This window comes from Anolis carolinensis, chromosome 2 (assembly GCF_035594765.1).
Source record: "Anolis carolinensis isolate JA03-04 chromosome 2, rAnoCar3.1.pri, whole genome shotgun sequence".
Lineage (NCBI taxonomy): Eukaryota > Metazoa > Chordata > Lepidosauria > Squamata > Dactyloidae > Anolis > Anolis carolinensis.
Genome location: NC_085842.1, coordinates 21,118,283 through 21,140,321, shown reverse-complemented (window position 1 = coordinate 21,140,321; position 22,039 = coordinate 21,118,283). Strand labels below are relative to the sequence as shown.

The 22,039-nt window shown below is 41.5% G+C and overlaps 1 protein-coding gene across 1 annotated transcript in view; it reads right to left on the bottom strand.

Annotated features, from left to right (window-relative positions):
• The window catches only part of LOC100564642 (alpha-2-macroglobulin), a 68,087-nt gene that overhangs the window by 27,506 nt on the left and 18,542 nt on the right, over window positions 1-22,039 (bottom strand). The window contains exons 8-18 of the mRNA XM_008105774.3: window positions 20,882-21,005; window positions 20,491-20,605; window positions 18,483-18,592; window positions 15,891-16,046; window positions 14,226-14,447; window positions 9,886-9,949; window positions 9,248-9,396; window positions 7,701-7,850; window positions 7,439-7,612; window positions 7,142-7,232; window positions 3,646-3,817 (exon numbers count right to left, since the gene is read on the bottom strand). Of these exons, the coding sequence (XP_008103981.2) occupies window positions 3,646-3,817; window positions 7,142-7,232; window positions 7,439-7,612; window positions 7,701-7,850; window positions 9,248-9,396; window positions 9,886-9,949; window positions 14,226-14,447; window positions 15,891-16,046; window positions 18,483-18,592; window positions 20,491-20,605; window positions 20,882-21,005 (1,527 nt within the window). The remainder of the gene's footprint in view (window positions 1-3,645; window positions 3,818-7,141; window positions 7,233-7,438; window positions 7,613-7,700; window positions 7,851-9,247; window positions 9,397-9,885; window positions 9,950-14,225; window positions 14,448-15,890; window positions 16,047-18,482; window positions 18,593-20,490; window positions 20,606-20,881; window positions 21,006-22,039) is intronic.

Sequence of the window (22,039 nt, the reverse complement as noted above, 5' to 3'; positions counted from 1 at the left end):
TCAGCTTCTGCCTTTTTCAGCTGCAAAAGCTGAAATGGAGGTGGTTAGCTGCTTTGAGTCTCTTTTACTAAATGAGGGATATAAATACATTTAATAATAATGATGATAATAATAATAATCCTTTTCGTGGATTGACTACAAAAAGGCCTTTGACTCACTCCCACACAGCTGGATCATCAAGTGCCTGGACGCCATCGGGATTTGTAAAAATGTTGGCACCTTTATTGAAAACATGATGGAGCACTGGAAAACTGAACTGTTTGTTGGAAATGAAAGCTATGGACTTGTCAACATCAGAAGAGGTATTTTCCAGGGAGATTCATTGTCCCCTCTGCTTTTCATTATTGCCATGATCCCTCTGTCAACAATCTTACAAAAAACAAATCTCGGCTACCAAACAGCTAAGAAATCTCACAAAATTTCACATCTGATGTACATGGATGTCCTGAAGCTGTATGGGAAAACGGAAACCGAAATCCAGTCTCTGACCAACACTGTCCAAATCAGCATGGAGTTTGGTTTGGAAAAATGTTCGACAGTGGCATTGAAGAAAGGAAAAATCACTGAAAGTGAGGGCATAAATATGCCTAATGGCCAAGCAATAAAGTGTCACCAACCATAGGCCTATAAATATTTGGGCATATTACAGCTGGACAACATCAAGCATGAACATGTGAAAACTGTGGTCAGCAAAGAATACACACAAAGGGTCAGAAAAATTCTCAAAAGCAAGCTCAATGGAGGCAACACCATCAAGACCATAAACACCTGGGCCATACCTGTCATAAGATATACTGCTGGCATCATAAACTGGACACAAGCGGAACTGGACAATTTGGACAGAAAAACAAGAAAACTCATGACCATTCATCATTCACTGCACCCTCGCAGTGATGTTGACCGGCTATATCTGCCTAGAAGATCAGGGGGCAGAGGACTCTTACAAGTAAAACAAGCAGTCAAAGAAGAAGAACATGCCCTGGCAGAATATGTCAAGCAAAGTGAAGAACCTGCTTTGATTGAAGTCAAAAATCAGAAACTCCTCAAAGCATAGCAGACAAAAAATCAGTACAAGAAAACCGCACTACAAACTAGAGCTGACAGCTGGCACAACAAAACATTGCATGGAAAGTTCCTTGACAAAATTGAAGGAAAAGCTGATAAGGAGAAGACCTGGCTATGGCTCACAAATGGGACCCTGAAGAAGGAGACAGAAGGCCTGATCCTTGCAGCCCAGGAGCAAGCCATCAGAACAAAGGCAATTAAGGCCAAGATCGAAAAATCAGCTGATGACCCAAAATGCAGACTGTGCAAGGAAACCGACGAAACCATTGATCATCTCCTCAGCTGCTGTAAGAAAATCGCACAGACAGACTACAAACAGAGGCATAACTATGTGGCCCAAATGATTCATTGGAACTTATGCCTCAAGTACCACCTGCCAGCAGCAAAGAACTGGTGGGATCACAAACCTGCAAAAGTATTGGAAAATGAGCACGCAAAGATACTTTGGGACTTTCGAATCCAGACTGACAAAGTTCTGGAACACAATACACCAGACATCACAGTTGTGGAAAAGAAAAAGGTTTGGATCATTGATGTTGCATCCCAGGTGACAGTCGCATTGACGAAAAACAACAGGAAAAACTCTAGCCGCTATCAGGACCACAAGATTGAACTTCAAAGACTCTGGCAGAAACCAATGCAGGTGGTCCTGGTGGTGATGGGCACATTGGGTGACGTGCCAAAAGATCTCAGCCAGCATTTGGAAACAATAGGCATTGACAAAATTAGGATCTGCCAACTGCAAAAGGCCACCCTGCTGGGATCTGCGCACATCATCCGAAAATACATCACACAGTCCTAGACACTTGGGAAGTGTTCGACTTGTGATTTTGTGATATGAAATCCAGCATATCTATCATGTTTCCTGTGTCATGTCGTTGTGTCAATAATAATAATAATAATAATAATAATAATAATAATAATAATAATAATACCTTATTATTTACATCAATTTACCCCGCCTTTCTCCCTGAGGGGACTCAAAGTAGCTTACAATAAATAGGCAAAAATTCAATGCCTAAAACAATGTAAAAACAACAATTCTTATAAAACAATCTACAAAACAACAATTCATATAAAAACAGATACAATTACAAAATAAAATCACATTATATAAAATTTTAAGTATGTCCACGATTAGAATCCATTCATCCAGAATCCTCAATAATAATAATAATAATAATAATAATAATAATAATAATAATAATAATAATAATAATAATACTTTATTTATATACCGCCCTATCTCCCGGATGGGACTCAGGGCAGTTTACAGTCATAAAAGCAACACAGACATTACATAACAACATAATACACATTATTAAACAAAGTAAAATAATACAATTATAACAATAAATCACACTTACATGACCAGATCAAGGGGACGGGAACCATAAAGGAAATCTTATGCAATATATTCAGGCTCAGAAGTCGGCGGTAGTCCAATATAATTACTCAAAAACCTGCCGACACCACCAGGTCTTCAGTTCCTTACGGAAATCGGATAATGTAGGGGATTGCCTGATCTCTTTTGGCAATGCATTCCAGAGCCGGGGGGCCATTGCCGAGAAGCCTCGTTCCCTCGTCCCCACCAGCCGCACTTGAGACGGTGGTGGGAGCGCGAGAAGAGCCTCCCCGGAAGATCTCAAGGTCCGCACTGGCTCATAGGAGGAGATGCGGTCACGGAGATAGGTAGGGCCCAAGCCGTGTAGGGCTTTATAGGTCAAAACCTGCACCTTGAATTGGGCCCGGCAAGTCCTTGTACAGGTCATGTAAAGTCCATCTTCTCATTCATTAAAAGCTTGCGTGCACAACCATGTCTTTAAGGCTTTCCTGAAGCCTAGGAGAGTTGGTATCTGTCGTATGGATCTGCCTTATCAACCTCTCTCTCTCACACACACAGTCAGCACTCCACATTCACTGGGGGATATGTAGCACAAGACAAGGCTCCATTAAAAATGGGAAACAATTAATTAAAAAGTTGCTATTTTTTATACAAAAGAATATATTTCTAGGAATATCTAGGTCCTCCACCATGACTCTGTTTGAAGCTGACCATAGAATCACACTGAAGGATCTCAAGATCTCAGGCTCCATCCCTTCTGGGATTTAGAAAGAAGTTGAAGACCTGGCTATGCGCGCAAGCATTTAATGAATGAACTCAGTTAGCGTTGACATGGCTTGAATTAAGGCTTTTGCACAAGGTCTGATGGATGATTGGCATATATATTCGGTGTTGCACTGTGTTAAATCTTTTATATATTGTATTTTACTATGTCATTTAACTATTTTAACTGTTTTATTCCTATTTTATTGTATTATGATGTACTGGTAGTGATCCTGCCAGTTGTGTAAGCTGCCCTGAGTCCCCTCGGGGAGAAGGGCAGGGTAGGAATATCGGAAGAAAAAAAAATTCCTGGAGAGAATGTTCTAATCAAATCTGTGAATAATCAAATCCCTAAAACCAGTCCCTATATAAGGCTGACTGCTTTTTTGTTTATATGGGGAGAAGGCATGTGTGAATGTTGACATTTCCACTGAGATTTTTTCCAAAAGCAAACAGAACTAGTCACTACTTACTCTACTTTATACAGATCCCATAACCACGTCTCAGGAAAGAAGCTTCTAACTTGCTCAGGTTTTTCCTCTTGCTCGGAACTCTCCGTCGAGTCATCATAATGTTGCGGAGAAGCAACTCTTGACTTTGCAGATGGTAGTCGTCTTGCTACAACGGGTACTGCTTCATAACTATCTGAAGGGAAGAGACTTACAATCAGCCCTCCACCTTTGCTGGTGGTAGTGGCGGAAAACCCCCCATGAAAGTGGAAAACTGCAAATAAAGACGTGTCTATCTGAGAGAACATGTCTCTAGGAATTTCTAGGTATATCAGCTTAACTGTGTATTCAGCCTCTGCTGGACGCTGACCAGAGAATAACATCAAAGGACCTAGAGATTTCTGGAGTCTTGTTGTTCTCTTTAGAAATCTCTAGGTCCTTCAGCATAACCGGAGGAAAGTGTCCATAGAAACACACTGCAGGACCTAGAAATTCCCAAATATTTTTATCAAATTTGTGAATAATCAAATACCACCAATGCAGTTGATACAGGATGCCTCCTTTCTTCCTTAGAGAGACTCCAACAGTTCACCTTAAGCACTTGCTTTTATTGTTATAAGTGTACACACACACACACACACACACACACACACACACGATCCATGTCTGCATATGAAGTGAGTTTAGTCAATCTTTACGAACAATATGGCATCCACAGACACTGAATCAGAATTAGCATTACAACACTATATTGAAAGTAAGATTAATCCCTGGCTTGCACCTAGTGCCAAAGTTTTGAACATGCTCATCCCCAGCTAACTGGTGACTTTACTGAGATAAAATTCAGTGTACATCAAGGCTGGAGAAAGATGTGAACCTCCAGATGTCTTCTCTAGGCATTCTCTAGGTAGAACCAAAGTGGCGCAGTGGGTTAAACCCTTGTGCTGGCTGGACGGCAGATCTGAAGGTTGGGTTGCTGACCTGAAGGTTGCCAGTTCGAATCCGCGAGATGGGGTGAGCTCCTGTCTGTCAGCTCTAGCTTATGGGAACATGAGAGAAGCCTCCCAGCTAAAACATCTGGGTGTCCCCTGGGCAATGTCTCTGTAGACGGCCAATTCTCTCACACCAGAAGCGACTTGCAATATGTTCTCAAGTCGCATCTGACATGATAAAAAAAATCTCTAGGTCCACCAGCAAGATTCCATGGTATTCCTGGGCCACAAAAAGTTGTGTTGGAGTTTTAAAATATACTAACCTATTTTGAAGATAAAATGTTGGGTTACGTTAAGTATTTTAAGTGCTGAGTCACAGTTAGAGGGATTAAGCACGAGGAGAATGAAATCCTGAAGTTAGGTTTGCATCAGGTGGCCTAGGGCAGGGGTCCCCAAACTAAGGCCCGGGGGCCAGATGCGGCCCTCCAAGGCCATTTACCTGGCCCCCGCCCTCAGTTTTAGATTGAGGCTCGCCCAAAGTCTGAAATGACTTGAAGGCACACAACAATCCTACTTGACTATCTCATTGGCCAGAAGCAGGCCCATACTGCCCACTGAAATCCTGATAAGTTTACAGTATGTTGGTTAAAATTGTTTTTATTTTTAAATATTGTATTGTTCTTTCATTTACTAATATTGTAAATGAAATATTGTAAATGAATAATATGGTAATAATATTATATATTGTGTACACATATGGTATTGATAATAATATTATAATGCAATGCAATATAATATTTATTTATTTATTTATTTATTACAGTATTTCTACCCCGCCCTTCTCACCCAATAGCGGACTCAGGGCGGCTAAAATAATAATACAATATAATAATATTGTATAATATAATAATATTAATTATATATTAAATATTAAATGTAATATTACTAATAATATTATGGTATAAAGGTATAGTGCAATATAGTAATATATAATGCTAATTTTTTTTGCACTACAAATAAGACATGAGCAGTGTGCATAGGAATTTGTTTGTATTTTTTTTTCAAATGATAATTCGGCCCCTCAACAATTTGAGGGACCATGAATTGGCCCTCTACATAAAAAGTTTGAGGACCCCTGGCCTAGGGGATAAAAGCCTCGTGAATTGAAGGTTGGGTAGCTGACGTGAAGGCTGCCAGGTTCGAATCCCACCCTGGGAGAGTGCGGATGAGCTCCCTCTTTCAGCTCCAGCTCCATGCGGGGACATGAGAGAAGCTTCCCACAAGGATGGGAAAAAGATCAAAACATCCGGGCGTCCCCTGGGCAACGTCCTTGCAGACGGCCAATTCTCTCACTCCAGAAGCAACTCATGTTGCTCCTGACACGGAAAAAAATAAATAAGATAATGAATGCATGAATGGAACATTGCATCATGCAAGTGTATATAAGAACACCAACAGAATAAGTTGGGGTCGGATGATGTGATGATGTATGGTGAATTGGAGGATTCTGGAGAGAGCTGTGAATAGAATACTGTAAATAGCTGCAACAAAAGATAAAGCTTTCCTGTGGAAAGAAGCTCCTGCGTTTCTGCTTAAGCGGCTGAGAGAAAAGGAAGTGGCCTGAGGCTGTTAAGAATTGTGGGCGTTGAAGTCCAAAACACTCAGAGGGCAGAAGTTTGTCCATACCTGCGATAGAGAGTACTTTAATATTTCCTGGATGTTTGAGCTGAGAACTCTGCTTCAGGTTGAAGAAATACCTGACACAATTCAATAGGGAATTACTATGGCTGAATGAATAAACTTAGGGATTAGGGTCTTTGGAGAGACTGTGTAGGAGAACTTCAGAGGTTGCAAAAGTGAGGTCCAGCAGTTTCATTCATCCTGTGGGTTGCACTTTTCCCACTCCACCTGCCCCACTTCACCACCAATTATAACAGGAACATTAGGCAACAGATCCACACAGACAGACACACACACACAATGGATTTGGGGGGCAAATGTGTCCCCAATTTATGTGCATCCCTGTGATAGAGTTACTTGTTCAAAAGAGAACATTAGGGCATAATACAGGGGTCCTCAAACTTTTTAAGTCCACAATCCTTCAGACTGTTGAAGGGCCAAATTATCATTTGAAAAAAATACGAACAAATTCCTATGCACACTGCACATGACTTATTTGTAGTGCAAAAAAAACCCCCAACAACAACAATGAAAGAACAATACAATATTTTAAAATAAAAACAATTTTAACCAACATAAACCCATCAGGATTTCAATGGGAACTGTGGGCCTGCTTCTGGCCAATGAGATAGTCAAGTTAATTAGGATTGTTGTTGTTGTTGTGCCTTCAAGTCATTTCAGACTTTGGGTGAGTCTAAGTCTAAAACGGAGGGCGGGGGCCAGGTAAATGGCCCACGGGCATTAGTTTGGGGACCCCTGGCATAATACATCACACATTGAAGAAGGCAATGGGTATTCCATTGGCCATGTGAATTATTATTTCTTCTGATCTCAAGAAGAACTCTTCCAGATCAAAGTAAAGGCTCGTCTAATTAAATCTACCCCACTATTCCGGATCAGATACTTACTTTCACTTAGATATGCAAACTGTACAGCCTCTGTAGGGCAAACTCTGGGCTGATGCATCATGGTGTTAGTAAAAACTTTAAAGCCAAAATTCTGCAAAAATCAAGAATTGGGACATTATAAGACAATCCAATTTAGCCAGGCATTAAAGAAAGTCAAGGAGAGACGCAGAGTCTGGACATGGAGTGTAGATGGTCTACTTTGGTTGTATTTTCTTGCATGGCAGAATGGGGTTGGACTGAATGGCCCTTGTGGTCTCTTCCAACTCTAGGATTCTCTTCTACAATTCTAGAACTCACCTCAATAAGTTTATAGGAGTCCAGGGAATTATATGTGTAAGTATCAGGGTGATAGCGGATGCCATCCACAACAATTGTTTTTCTGGGGGTGCACTTGGTGGTGTCCGGATCATCCACTGTCCAGCGCTCGTAATGATAACCTTTAAGTGTCTTTACAGGCAGCAAGTTATAGATCTAAAAAATGGAAAAGGAACTCAGCATTACATGAAAATACTCTCACAGATTCTTCTGGACTCTCTCGTGTGACTTATGGCCTCCTCACCGTCTCAGAGGAGAGTTCAGCCTCAGGTTTCAGGATGTAGACACTCTTATCCACAGCGTGGACGGCACACAGGGAACCTTTGGAGGCTGCGAGGTGGAGCTGGGTTTTGCTGGCGGGCAGGCCCACTGAATCAGAGAACCACAGCCTCACCTGTGAAGAAAAGAAGGGGGAAAACAGGGGGAGAACTAAGAGAAAGTCCTTCATAGGTACAGCAGCCTGAAATAATCTGTGCTAGGACGCAGATATACTGTAGAATTAATGCAGTTTAATATCACTTCAGCTGCCATGGCTCAATGCAGCCAAAAAAGACTGCAAGGAGTGGACATGGAGGTTACATTTCTTTACATTTCCAGACAAATCTGTAAGAGACTTGAAACCTTTCTGTTCCTATAATTCTTTGTTCCGTCTCCCAGGAGTTTGACTTGCATTGTTCCATAGTTGTAGGAAATAGCACCCTTTTTGCATTTCTTTCAGGGTTGCTACAGATTCAGCAACACCCTGATAGTTAACCATCAACAGAGGTTTGTAGCCAGCCTGCAAAGCTTTTGCTGTTGTCAGCTTGCAAAAGTATATTTTTGATCTTGAGGGCCACCCTTTTTTCCTGGGGATAAAATCTCCATTTTGAAAAACCCCTTTTGCCTTCCACAAAATAGAGAAAAGAACTCAGATGTGCTTGTGTGGTCAAGCCAAGCCAGCTCAGACAAGCAATCGTAAGTACTAACCTCTTGCCTTTAAAACTAGTTCTGAGTTTAGATAGGGAAAGACCTGCTCTTTCTAAAATAGCAACTCAGCACTAGGGCAGAGAATATCCCAGGATTTCTCTGCCATTGGAAGAAGCTCTAACTACTTCATCTCCAAGCTAGTTTTGAGTTTAGACAGGGAAAGACCTGCTCTTTCTGATATAGCAACTCAGGGTTAGGGTAAAGAGCATCCCAGGATCTATCCACCTTTGGACGACGTTAACCCAGCAGCCAAAGGGAAAGGTAAAAAGGAAACATCTGCATGATTTTATAAGTTGACTGTTTGTATTTGTAACCTCAACAAATTGTGCCAAGCCTGTCAAGAACTTTGAGAAAATAAAAATCTTGTTTGATGTTCAATCTGGAGTGGCCTTAGTTGCTGGGACTCCTGAGCTTCAAGGTAAGGCCCCCGCAGTCCACCCGGCAAAGAAAGGAGCACATCTTAATTTCAACCAAAGGGTGCCTGGGTGTGACGGCACATTCTTTTATCTCTGGGTGCATTAACACCAGACCTGTACAACATATGGCCCTGGGCTGTATACAGTGTTCCTTCACTACTTAGCGGTTCTCTTTTGGCCGATTCATTGTTTCGTGATTTTTCAATAAACTAAAATAATATTATAAATCATAAAAAATTACAATTTAGAGGGAGGAAGGAGAAGCCAAAGGGAGAGAAAAGGAGCCCAAGTGGCAACGGGAGGAGAAGGAGGTGATTTATCAACACAGGATTGGTTGATAAAGACTTAAAATATTGTATAACTACTAAAATAATGTATAAATGTTTTACCTTGCCTTAGGCAAGCCTACCTTGTTTGAGAAGCAATTTCCAACTGTGTAAATTTCCATAGAATCAGCCACAAGTTCTCCATTGGGAAGAATTGTGTACAGTAGAAAGCGAGCAAAAGGAGCCATTTCGACGTTGATGGGCAAATAGAAAGTGAACACCCCTTTGGCAGCTAAAAAGGATTTTCAAGCAGAGAAACAAGGCATGAATTCTAAGATATCTTTCAGCTAAGTTTCAACCCTCAAGATGATCAGGGACAAAATGGGGCTATTTTAGCCCCGTGTGAAGAGGTCCTAGGAATGCAGACTGAGGAAATGGCAAAGCAGGTAATTCACCAGTTTAGTAAATAAGAGTGCGTCTACACTGTAGAATCAAAGCAGTCTAGCACCACTTTAATGAACATGGGCCAATCTTATGAAATTTTGAGAGTAGTCGTTTTACAAGGTGTTTCACCATTTCTGCCAAAGTGTACAGGTGCTTCACTCATTACAAATCCTGAAAATCCATAGCATTGAGCCATGGCAGTGAAAGTTGTGCCAAAGTTTATTATTTCTGCAATGTAGATGCACCCAATGAAGCCATTTTCCAGATCAATCCAGCTCCAATGCACCCCAGAAGGAAACAAAGGCCCAAATGTGGTAAGAGGATTAGAAATGTTTACCTTTTCTTTCTGTTTCTGGCATATCATAGATCCCATCATGCACAATGTTCCCTTTAGCCAGCACCTGCAGGGAGGAAGGAAACTGCGAATGAGCATGATGTTGATACAGACGGTTGACATCAGGTGGAGACTTAGCTGCTGCCCACTAAGGTTAAGGTAAAGGTTTCCTTTGACGTTAAGTCCAGTTGTCTGACTCTGGGGGTTGGTGCTCATCTCCATTTCTAAGCCGAAGAGCTGGTGTTGTCCATAGACATCTCCAAGGTCATGTGGCCACTGGCATGACTGCATGGAGCACCGTTACCTTCCCGCCAGAGTGGTACCTATTGATCTACTCACATTTGCATGTTTTCGAACTGCTAGGTTGGCAAAAGCTGGGGCTAACAGTGGGTGCTCATTCCACTACCCAGATTCAAACCTGCGATCTTTTGGTCCACAAGTTCAGCAGCTCTACCTGTCACCTATTTGGTCCTAGATTATTGTGAATCTGCACTGAGCTCGAGTCTGAACATTAAAGTTGTGTTGTACCCACCTTGAGCCATTAGGAGAGGCAGGTAATAAATAATAATAATAATTACAATAATAATAATAATTATTATTATTATTATTGACACAATGACATAGTATGACACAGCAAACAAGATAGATATGCTGGATTTCATATCACAAAATCACCAGTCGAACACTATTAATAATAATAATTATTATTATTATTATTGACACAACGACGTATGACACAGCAAACAAGATAGATATGCTGGATTTCGTTTCACAAAATCACAAGTCGAACACTTCCCAAGTGTCTAGGACTGTGATGTATTTTCGGATGATGCACGCAGATCCCAGTAGGGTGGCCTTTTGCAGTTGGCAGATCGTAATTTTGTCAATGTCTATTGTTTCCAAATGCTGGCTGAGATCTTTTGGCACGGCACCCAGTGTGCCCATCACCACCGGGACCACCTGCACTGGTTTCTGCCAGAGTCTTTGAAGTTCAATCTTGTGGTCCTGATAGCGTCTGAGTTTTTCCTGTTGTTTTTCATCAATGCGACTGTCACCTGGGATGGCAACATCAATTATCCAAACCTTGTTCTTTTCCACAACTGTGATGTCTGGTGTGTTGTTGTTGTTGTTGTTGTTATTATTATTATTATTATTGAAACAAAAAGTGATTTAGCTGTCGGAGCCCTTCAAGCAAGTCATTCCACAATTTTGGGACAACTGATGAAAAGGTCCTCTGGGTGATGGTCACTAGCTGGGTTCTCGCAGAGTGGAGTGGAGTCCCCAGAGGACCTCAGTATCCTAACGGGCGGTAGAAGATGATCCTGTAGGTAACCTGGACCCACATCATATAGGGCTTTAAAGGTCAAAACTAACACTTTGTAGTTTGCCCAGAAAGTAATTGGCAACCTCTAAGTGACTTTAGTATAGGGGTGATATGCTCACCACTGGATGTTCCTCTGACCAATCTGGCTGCTGTGCTTTGAACCAGATAGAGTTTCCGAACTTGGTACAAAGGTAGCCCAATGTAAAATGCATTGCAGAAGTCCAACCTTGGGGTTACCAGTGTATGCACTGCCATCTTTAAGTCCTCCAAATCTAGGAAGGGTTACAGCTGGCGTATCAGCCAAAGCTGGTAGTAAGCCCTCCTGACCGTCACATCTGGGCTGACATTTGAAGAGACGGATCCACGATCCCTCCCAAGCTGTGACCACAGTATTTCCGGGGGAGTGTAACCCCATCCAGAACTGGTTGACACAACTCCATCCTCACATTAGGATCCTTGATGGCAAGCACCTCTGTCTTGTCTAGATTCAGTATCAATTTGGTTTTCCTCATCCAGATCATTACCTCCTTCAGACATTCATTCAAAGGAGATATAATAATAATAATAATAATAATAATAATAATAATAATAATAATAATAATAATGTGCTTTTTGGCCTCAAAGCACAGCAGCCAAAAAACCAGTACAAGAAAGCCACACTACAAACTAGAGCTGACAGCTGGCACAACAAAACATTACATGGGAAGTTCCTTGACAAAACTGAAGGAAAAGCTGATAAGGAGAAGACCTGGCTGTGGTTCACGAATGGGACCCTGAAGAAGGAGACAGAAGGCCTGATCCTTGCAGCCCAGGAGCAAGCCATCAGAACAAATGCAATTAAGGCCAAGATCGAAAAATCAGCTGTTGACCCAAAATGCAGACTGTGCAAGGAAACCGACGAAACCATTGATTATATCCTCAGCTGCTGTAAGAAAATCGCACAGACTACAAACAGAGGCACAACTATGTGGCCCAAATGATTCATTGGAACTTATGCCTCAAGTACCACCTCCCAGCAGCAAAGAACTGGTGGGATCACAAACCTGCAAAAGTCTTGGAAAATGAGCACGCAAAGATACTATGGGACTTCCGAATCCAGACTGACAAAGTTCTGGAACACAAAACACCAGACATCACAGTTGTGGAAAAGAAAAAGGTTTGGATCATTGATATCGCCATCCCAGGTGACAGTCGCATTGACGAAAAACAACAGGAAAAACTCAGCCGCTATCAGGACCTCAAGACTGAACTTCAAAGACTCTGGCAGAAACCAGTACAGGTGGTCCCGGTGGTGATGGGCACATTGGGTGCCGTGCCAAAAGATCTCAGCCGGCATTTGGAAACAATAGGCATTGACAAAATTACGATCTGCCAACTGTAAAAGGCCACCCTACTGGGACCTGCACGCATCATCCGAAAATACATCACACAGTCCAAGACACTTGGGAAGTGTTCGACTTGTGATTTTTTTATATGAAATCCAGCATATCTATCTTGTTTGCTGTGTCATACAATGTCGTTGTGTCAATAATAATAATAATAATAATAATACTTTATTTTTCTATCCCGCCACCATGTCCCCGAAGGGACTCGGGGCAGCTAACATGGAACCAAGCCCAAAACAAAAAACAAAATATAACAATTACAACCAATATCTAGAACTAAAAACAATGATACAACAATCAAATAAAATAAGCAATTAAAACATAGCATATAATAAAACACATAGCAACCAGAAAAATGAGATAATGATACAAACATCAACCACTATGGATAAAAGGGGTCGGGCATATAAAAATACACAATTTCAAGGCTTTTAATAAAGTGCATGGACAAGTGTTAGAGAGACAAATGGGATAATGTGGGATAGAATAAATAGGAAAGGAAATAAAGTGCTAAGAAGCAATATATGCTATCCTTAGCCAAAGCTGTAAGAGCTGTGGCTGTTTATACCACCATCCCGCTTTCCCCGAGCTTAAGCAGACTGGAGGGAATGGGTAGCACCTATTTTGCCCTGTCTTTCTGGGCTTTGCAGTCCCCATAGGGCACAAAATGGCACCGGTACCACTCAGCAGTTGGAGTGATACCAGCTGGAACAACGAAGCGATACAAGAGAGGAGAGAAAGGAGGAATCTCTTCTTCTTGCACACCTCTCGTCTCCGATCACCATGTTGCTTTGGACATCATCATTGTAGGGGCCAGTGGTGGTCAAGTGATGTGAAACCGAATCCAGCAGCTGGACTGGCTCAGGGGCATGCAGTGCAAGTGACATTCTAGCCCTTGAGCCAGTTGATGGCTAGCCGTGAGGACCATGTGGATGCTGATCTGGAGTAGCCCATTCCAGGTCAGCATTGCTGTTTGTAGCCCATGAAAATGAGCCCTCTGTCACACTCTCTCAGCCTAAATTGCCACCCAAGACTGTTATAGAATCATAGAATAGTAGAGTTGGAAGAGACCCCATGGGCCATCCAGTCCAACCCCCTGCCAAGAAGCAGGAAAAGCACAATCAAAGCACCCCTGACAGATGGCCATCCAGCCTCTGCTTAAAAGCCTCCAAAGGAAGAGCCTCCACCAGGGAAAAGTGACAAGGTAATTTACACTACATAGAGCTAGTTGGAGGAAAGGTGGACTATACAGCTGCAGTTCTGATTTTTGCAGATTTGATTATTCACATATTGAATTAAAATGTTCTCTCTATTAATCTCCTGGTCCTTTACTATAATTTTACAGTCAACATCCAGCAGAATTGGATCAGAGTTATGCTAGAGGACCTAGAGATTCTTAAAAAGAATGTCTCTCCATAAATCTCTGGGCCCTCCAATCCGATTCAGTGTTCAACTTCCAACCAAAGTTAATGGTATAGTTGTGCTGGAAGGCCTAGAAATTCCTAGAGAGAGGTGAGAGATGTGAAAAATAGCCATTTATTTATTGACATTCTATTCATCTTCATCAGGTCTCAGGAGTTCTATGCCTCTAGCTCATGCCATCAAAATAGAGCGATGTATCCATTCAGACATACCAAATAGTGGAACACAATCTTCTCATCTTTGATGACATCCGGATTCAGAGCAAAATTCACTCGGACTTCTTGGTTTTGTTCGCAGTTTGTTTTAGGAAGAGTATCGATATGGATATGGCTGCGGCTTGGTGAGTAGAACAAATATGCGGTGTGGTGAGCATCCTGGTGAGAGGGAGTCACCCAGTTTCTGTCGTAACAATATGGTTCGGATTTATATCTAGCCTGGTGGGAAAAAAATAGCCATTATTTATTTATTTTATTTACAGTATTTATACTCCACCCTTCTCACCCCGAAGGGGAATCAGGGCAGATCACATTACACATATAAGGCAAATATTCAATGCCTTAACATAGAACAAAGACAGAGACAAACGCAGCTCCAAGCTGGCCTCGAACTCATGACCTCTTGGTCAGAGTGATTTGTTGCAGCTGGCTGCAGCTGACTGCTTATCAGCCTGCGCCACAGCCCAGGCTGAGACAATGTTAGTGAAAATGTTCAGAACTTTGGGGATCAATTTAGATGATCTTCTCAAGTGGACCACATTCCCATGAGTATGGTATTTTGTATTTGTAGAAGTAATGCAGTTCGGTACTATCGTAATGGCCAGGGCTCATGCTATGGAATCATAGAAGTTGTAGCTTGACCAGTTCTTTTGTAGGGTCACCAAATTTCAATAGCAGTTAAAGTTGTGTCCAACCGAATTCATTCTACAGTGTAAACTCCCTGAGTCTTCCAAATTTAAGGGGGAAAATACAACAAAATCAAAAATGATGTTACAGTAATACAGTCGAGTCTTGTTTATCCAAGCTCTGCTTATCCAAGATTCTGTATTATTCAACACAGTTTGCCTTTTAGTAGTCAATGTTTCTGTAGTCAATTTTTCAATAAATTGTGAAATTTTGGTGCTAAATTCATAAATACAGTAATTATTACATAACATTATCATGTACTGAACTGCTTTTTCTATCCATTCGTTGTAAAGCATGATGTTTTGGTGCTTAATTTGTAAAATCATAACATAATTTGATGTTTAATAGGCTTTTCCTTAATCCCTCATTATCCAACATTTTCGCTTATCCAATGTTCTGCCGGCCCATTTATGTTGGATAAGTGAGACTCTACTGTACTTTTATTAGCCTAATCTTTACAAGGTCTCAAACAGATATCACTGTGATGTGAAATCTGGATTTTATTTTGCTTCTTCAATATATGTTTTTAATGACAGTCTCTGGAAGATCTTGGAATTAAAATCACGCTCACAACAATAAATCGCTAAAGACAAGTTGTTTATTCCTTCTTTCCACAATCCTTAAAAAGACAATTCTAAAGTTTTCCCGCTCAAACCTCTTGTATGTATCAGCTCCAATTCCCATCCTCCCCCTAGTGGGCAAACACCATGGCCACAGTCTGTTGACTGCGGTTTCAATTTTCCCCAACAAAACAAATAATCTTATCTACACTACCTTCCCGACTGTTCCCTGCCTCCCTCCCCTCCCCACCTCCCTTCTTTATGTCTGAGAACTGAAGCAGCCAGTCCCAGGCCGATACGGAGATCCTGACATTTTCATACTTGGAAGAGTACTTTCAATTTGTTCAAGGTTTTGTTCTGATGGTTTGCAGTAGTCTCCCATTTTATCAAGTTCCCAGTCCCCAGAAATACTCACTCGGACAGTAATAGAGTCATCTGTGAAATTCGTGGTGTCTATGGAAAACAGAGCTTTCCCCTGGTCATTGGTGGTGTAGTTGGTCTCCTTGTTACCTACTCGGATAGTGACTGTTGCATTGGCAATTGGCTGAGTGGTACCATCTACCAGGTTCACCTAGATATGAAAAACAAATAATAAATCTTTTTCTATTTTGAAGAAATATAATATAAATATCTTTTTCTATTTTGAAGAAGAACATTACTGTCTAAGGCTGGAGTTTGTCAGGTCAATTCTGAAATGTTGTGTGGTTTCGGGCTGTATGGCCTTGTTCTAGCGGCATTTTCTCCTGATGTTTCACCTGCATCTGTGGCTGGCATCTTCAATCTTAAAATAAGCACTCTTAAACTCTGTTAAGCCTCAGAGTGCTTTTGGCTACTTGGCCCACACAGGTTCCTTTATTCTTAAGTGGAGATATGGTCACCGATGTCTCTGCCTTATCACAACACCTTTCTGGTAACCTGTCAGCCTCAAACTACCTTCCAATAACTCCTTTCTCCATTCATATAGTTCTCCACCCACCCTGGCCTTAGGCAACATCTTTTCCCCTGTCTTGGTCCTTGAAGTGAATTTGTCACCTCATTATGGTATCCACAAGTTTTGCACTTTTATGACTATTCTACCGTCTGATCATAAAACTCTCTCCAAAGACACTGCACCTGAGGAAGTAGAGTTTGGAGTAATTACACTGGTCACTGAATCACCAAAACAAAGTGTTGGAAGAGACCATAAGGGCCATCCAGTCCAACCCCATACAATCAAAGCACTCCCGATAAATGGCCATCTCCACTTCAAGTCCGATCTCTGGGTCTTTCCTTGACTTTCTTTAATGCTGGGCTAAACTGGATTAACTACTGTATATACTCGAGTATAAGCCTAGTTTTTCAGCCCTTTTTTAGGGCTGAAATAAACCCTCCTCGGCTTATACTCAGGTGAGGGTCCTAGTGGGCTTATATTCAGGTCGGCTTATACTCACGTATATATGGTATATTTATTATTTTTCTCTATTATTATTGGTATTGTTACATTTATTATTTTACTCTATTAATTATTATTATTACATTTATTATTTTACTCTATTTATTATTACATTTATTATTTTACTGCATTTATTATTATTATTATTAATACATTTATTATTTCACTCTATTATTATTAAAAGGATACATAAGCACATTTACATTGAAGAAGATGAAAATAATGATTTAATCAGAGTTGAAGAGTCATATTTTAAATTACAGTTTGATGTAAAGATTCAAAAACATTTTAACTACTGATGCCTCAATTAATGTAATTTTATTGGTATTTCGGCATATACTGGAGTAAATGTTTTCCGATATTTTTTTTGTGGTAAATTAGGTGCCTTGGCTTATATTCGGGTCAGCTTATACTCGAGTATATACGGTGCATTTATCCTGTGATAAGAACCAAATGTGACAAATATAGCCCTTGAATGTGATAAATATAGCCAAGAGTGATTTCACAGTTAGTTTGGGCCATTCTGTCCAGAGTCGATGAAGTGAGATTTTCTTCTCTCAGCCTCAAAAGTGCTCCAAGATCCCTTTCCACTGAGAAAATTGGAGAAGAAGATGTCCAGAGAAGGGCGACCAAATGGTTACAGATCTGGAAGTCAAGCTCTATGAGGAACAGCTTGGATAGCTGTAGCTGGTTGTGTTTAGCTTGAAGAAGAGAAGGTTGAGAAAGGAAATAATAACCATGTTTATGATTTTATGATTCTAAAAAGTGCTGGGGAGCTCATGGATAGAAGTGGAAGTTTACATGTGACCAACCCTCTAGGATTTGCCCAAGAGGAAAAGTTTGTGGCACTACCTAACGGCAAGGCTAGACTTGCTTCACCAAGGATGTACAGGGGATGTCTTAAATAAAACCTCAGTTACGAAGTTGGACACAACAATGATGCATCGATGTGTTCTGTCATGAGCTGGGCCTGTAACTGATTGTCTATTATATAGGACGTACACTTTACGCCCAGCGGGAAGCCAGGGTGCCTAAAGAAAGGTTATTGAGGATTTCCTTGAAAAGATGGCCTTTGAGTCTTTAAAGAAATAACAAAGTCTTTATTGACGAACAAATAATAAATCTTCAAGGAGTCTTGTCCCCAAGGGACAGGCGATTGGCTTTGAATAACTGTGAAAACCCTCTTATAACCTTTCCCAGGCTGTCTATTATCTGGGCCTAGCTGATCTGGGACCCACTGCCGACTCCAAATGCGTCTGGGTGTCGAGTGGACCTACCAGCCAAGGCTTGCAGATGTTTCTGTACTGCTGTTCTATATCCCCGGACGGTCTATATCCCTGGTGTTCTTGAAATATGAAGCTTTTCTACGGGACGAGCTGGTCTACGTCCTGCAGCTGAGCTTCCTAAGTGAGACTAACTTAAAAATGGCTCCTTCCCTCCCAGATCCCTGAACAAGGGGCGGAACCAAACTTAATGGTGATTGACAGGTGGCCTGTCCTATGATTGCAAACATTTGCAGCAAGAAAATAAAGCTGAAGTTTCTGGTACAGCTGTACCAGCAGAGACGGGTCTTACCAGGCCCTGTAATGGGATTCCAGGCTTGACATATGTGTCCAAATCTTCAAACGTAGCTACACTGAGAGTCTGAGTAATATCCGTGGAAGCAGAGCCTGTCAACTCCATTCCTGCCAAGGAAAACCATGTGCAAAACATACAATAAGAAGAGTCAACAGAGCAGTTGTTCTATTTCTATTGGATTCCAGCTCCACAGATATCCGTGCAAATTGTAGGGAGCAGTCACAGGAAGCTTCCAAGGGCACATCTACATTGTAGAATTAATGCTGTTTGGCACTTAGCTCAATTATATAGAATCCTGGAAGTTGTAGTTTTACAAAGTTTTCTTCTTGGCCAAAGAGTGCCAATATCTCACCAACTACAACTCCCAGGATCCCATTTATGCATGGCAGTCAAAGAAGTGGCAAACTGTATTCACTCTACAATGTAGATCAGTGTTTCTCAAACTTCAGGTCTTTTGGACTTCAGCTTCCGGAAATCCCACCCAGCTGTTAGGAATTGTGGGAAATGAAGTCCAAAACATCTGGAAGAGGCCAATTTGAGAATCTCATGGAGATGTACTCCAAATCAGAAAAATACAAGAAGTTGTTCTGTCCACTCTGATTGGAAAAAGCTCATTGATATATCATTTCCTTCCATAATATGCAGCGCATAGAAAAGTTAGTATTTTTAAATGGCAACTTTCAGAAGCTTTGTACACCTTATAGACATTGTCAAAAGTCATTTTATATAAAATATGTGCAATGAAGTCTTATCAAACCTTATCGTTTGGTATGATATGGCCTAAGGGCTAATCAATACATTGATTGATTGATTATATAGAATGTTTTAAATTGTTTCATGAATGAAAGTTTGTGTACATTGATTCATTAGGAAGCAAAAGTATCACAGTATTAGCCATCTCTGTAGACAGTTTTGGATTTTGGAGTAGTTTGTCATGGTTTGCTAAGGCACTGTGCTGTGTGTGTTAACTGGAAAATGAAGTGCATGAAGCCGATTGGCTGAGTCTGCAAAGATCTGGGGGTTGATATGACACTGTTTCTGTTCTGCTGCTGCAGAACCAGTTTGGACAAGTTTTTCAGTGCTGACTGAGTACTGATGGTGAAGAGAGCTGAGCACTCAGAGAGGCCTTGCTATTTTGAGTCCTATCTGCTGCTGAGAAAAGAGGGTGAAGAACCAGGACTGTATTCTTGAGGGACCATTGTAAATATCACTGTTTTTTAATCTCTTGGAATCAATAAAGTTCCTGTATTTTTTTGTTCTGCAAACTTGAGTGGCATGTTATTGTTCTGTGGGTAACTCTGGATTGCGGGCACACGTAAGAGCTTCCATTTATCATCATCAATCCGCAACAGAGTTGTCCCTTTTGAGATTTTGACATTAGCAGTTTTGATTATTTATGGATTTGATTAAAATGTTGTTTCTGAAAATCTCTAGGTCTTCCAGTGTTATTCTGTGCTCAATTTCTTCCCGACATACTGGAGGATCTAGAGCAGTGGTTCCTAACGTGTGGGACCCCAGATGCTTTGGCCTTCAGCTCCCAGAAATCCTAACAGCTGGTAAACTGGCTGGGATTTCTGGGAGTTGTAGGACAAAACACCTGGGGACCCACAGGTTAGGAACCACTGATCTAGAGATTTCTAGAGAGAACATCTATCCAGGAATCTTCCAATTCAGTAATGGACAGCTTCTAGAAGAACTTGGCCATAGAGCTGTGCTAGGAGAGCTAGAAATTCTCAAAGAGTTGTTCTTGGTAAACTTGATTCTTGGTTTTTCACTTACTCAGGGAAAGTGAATGTGTAATCTCAGCGAATGTGTAGGGATGACTATATTTCAGATTTAGGAATTCTACAAGATAAGGGATGCTCAACATGTATTCAAATACCAAGGAGTTAATGCAGAATAAGTCCTGAAATGTGATGATTTCACTGTAGAGAAATCCCCTCTTCATTTTTCACTTCAATCCCCGCTCCTTGGTTTTATCTCCCATCTCTTTCATCAGGTTTACCTGTGCCTTCTTCAACAATCGTGCCTTCTACATTCAGGTTCATGTTATATCCTGACCGCTTCAGTTGGAACACCTTTGTTTGCACCACTCGAGTCAAACATCCTTGTCCATTTGACTGCAGAAGAAACCAGGAGTTAGCGAACAATTGGGGTTGCTACGCGGGTCTGTGGCTCATGGGGAAGGTCACAAGAGAAATGTCAACAAAATGTACTCTTATTGTAAAGCTCCCCAGATTCGAACCGCGGACCTTTCAGTCAGCAGTCCTGCCGGCACAAGGGTTTAACCCATTGCTCTCCTTTACCCTACAAATTATCAAAGGTAGATCTCAAGCAATAGTGTATGATCGCCAAGAAAATGGTTTCTTTCCCTTGTTATTTGGTGGCTGATTTACCTCTCCACTGAATTCTTCACACACAGCCTCTGACTCTTTTCCATAACATTGGTTCTGAGAGCCGGAGTACGGACGGCACACCCGGACCTTCACCAAGCCTGGGACAGGCTTCCCATAAGTGTACCTGGAAATCAGAAGCAGCCATATTATTGGTTAAAAGAGACAGAAGGCAAGGAAGGAAAGAGCAATGGGAGCCTATCTTATGTATCATTGGATTGTGAAGAAGATCTTGAGTAACTATGGTGCAGTGGTCAGACCTCGCCTGGAATGACATTGTGTCCAGTTTGAAGCACCACAATTCAAGAAGGCTATTGGGTTGTTGTATGTTTTCCAGGTTGTATGGCCATGTTCCAGAAGTACTCTCTCCTGATGTTTTGCCCACATCTATGGCAGGCATCCTCAGAGGTTGTGAGGTAACCTCTGAGGATGCCTGCCATAGATGTGGGTGAAAATTCAGGAGAGAATACTTCTGGAATATGACCATACAGCCCGGAAAACATACAACAACCCTGTGATCCCGGCCATGCAACCCTCGAAAACACAAGAAGGCTATTGATAAGATGGAAAGTGTCCAAAGAAGGGCAACCAAAATGTAAAAGGTCTGGAAACCATGACTGTTCTGTCATGCGCTGGGCCTGTAACTATTGTCTTTGTATAGGACGTATACTTTATGCCCAGCGGGAAGCCAGGGCGCCTCAAAAGAGAGGTTGTTGAGAATTTTCCTGAACAAGGATAGTCCTTTGTGTCTTTAATGAGATAACAAAGTCTTTATTGATGAACAAATAATAAATCTTCAAGGAGTCAAATAACACTTCAAGGTTTCCTTAATAAACTGTTGGCCCTTTCAGTCTTGTCCCCAGGGACAGGCAATTGGCTTTGGATAACTGTGAAAACCCCCTTATAACCTCTCCCAGGCTGTCTATTATAAGGGCCTAGCTGATGTGGGACCCACTACCGACTCCAAATGCGTCTGGGTATCGAGTGGACCTACCAACCAAGGCTTGCAGATGTTTCAGCTAGGGTTCCGTGGATCTGTGAAACTTTAGGGCTGTTTCCCTCAGGAGCTGTGGGGCTGAGAGGCTGTAAGCTCTCAGCCAGAGCTTTTGGGACCTTGGAATTTCCGTTTCTGTTTTCTCGGATGTTCTATATCCCCGGATG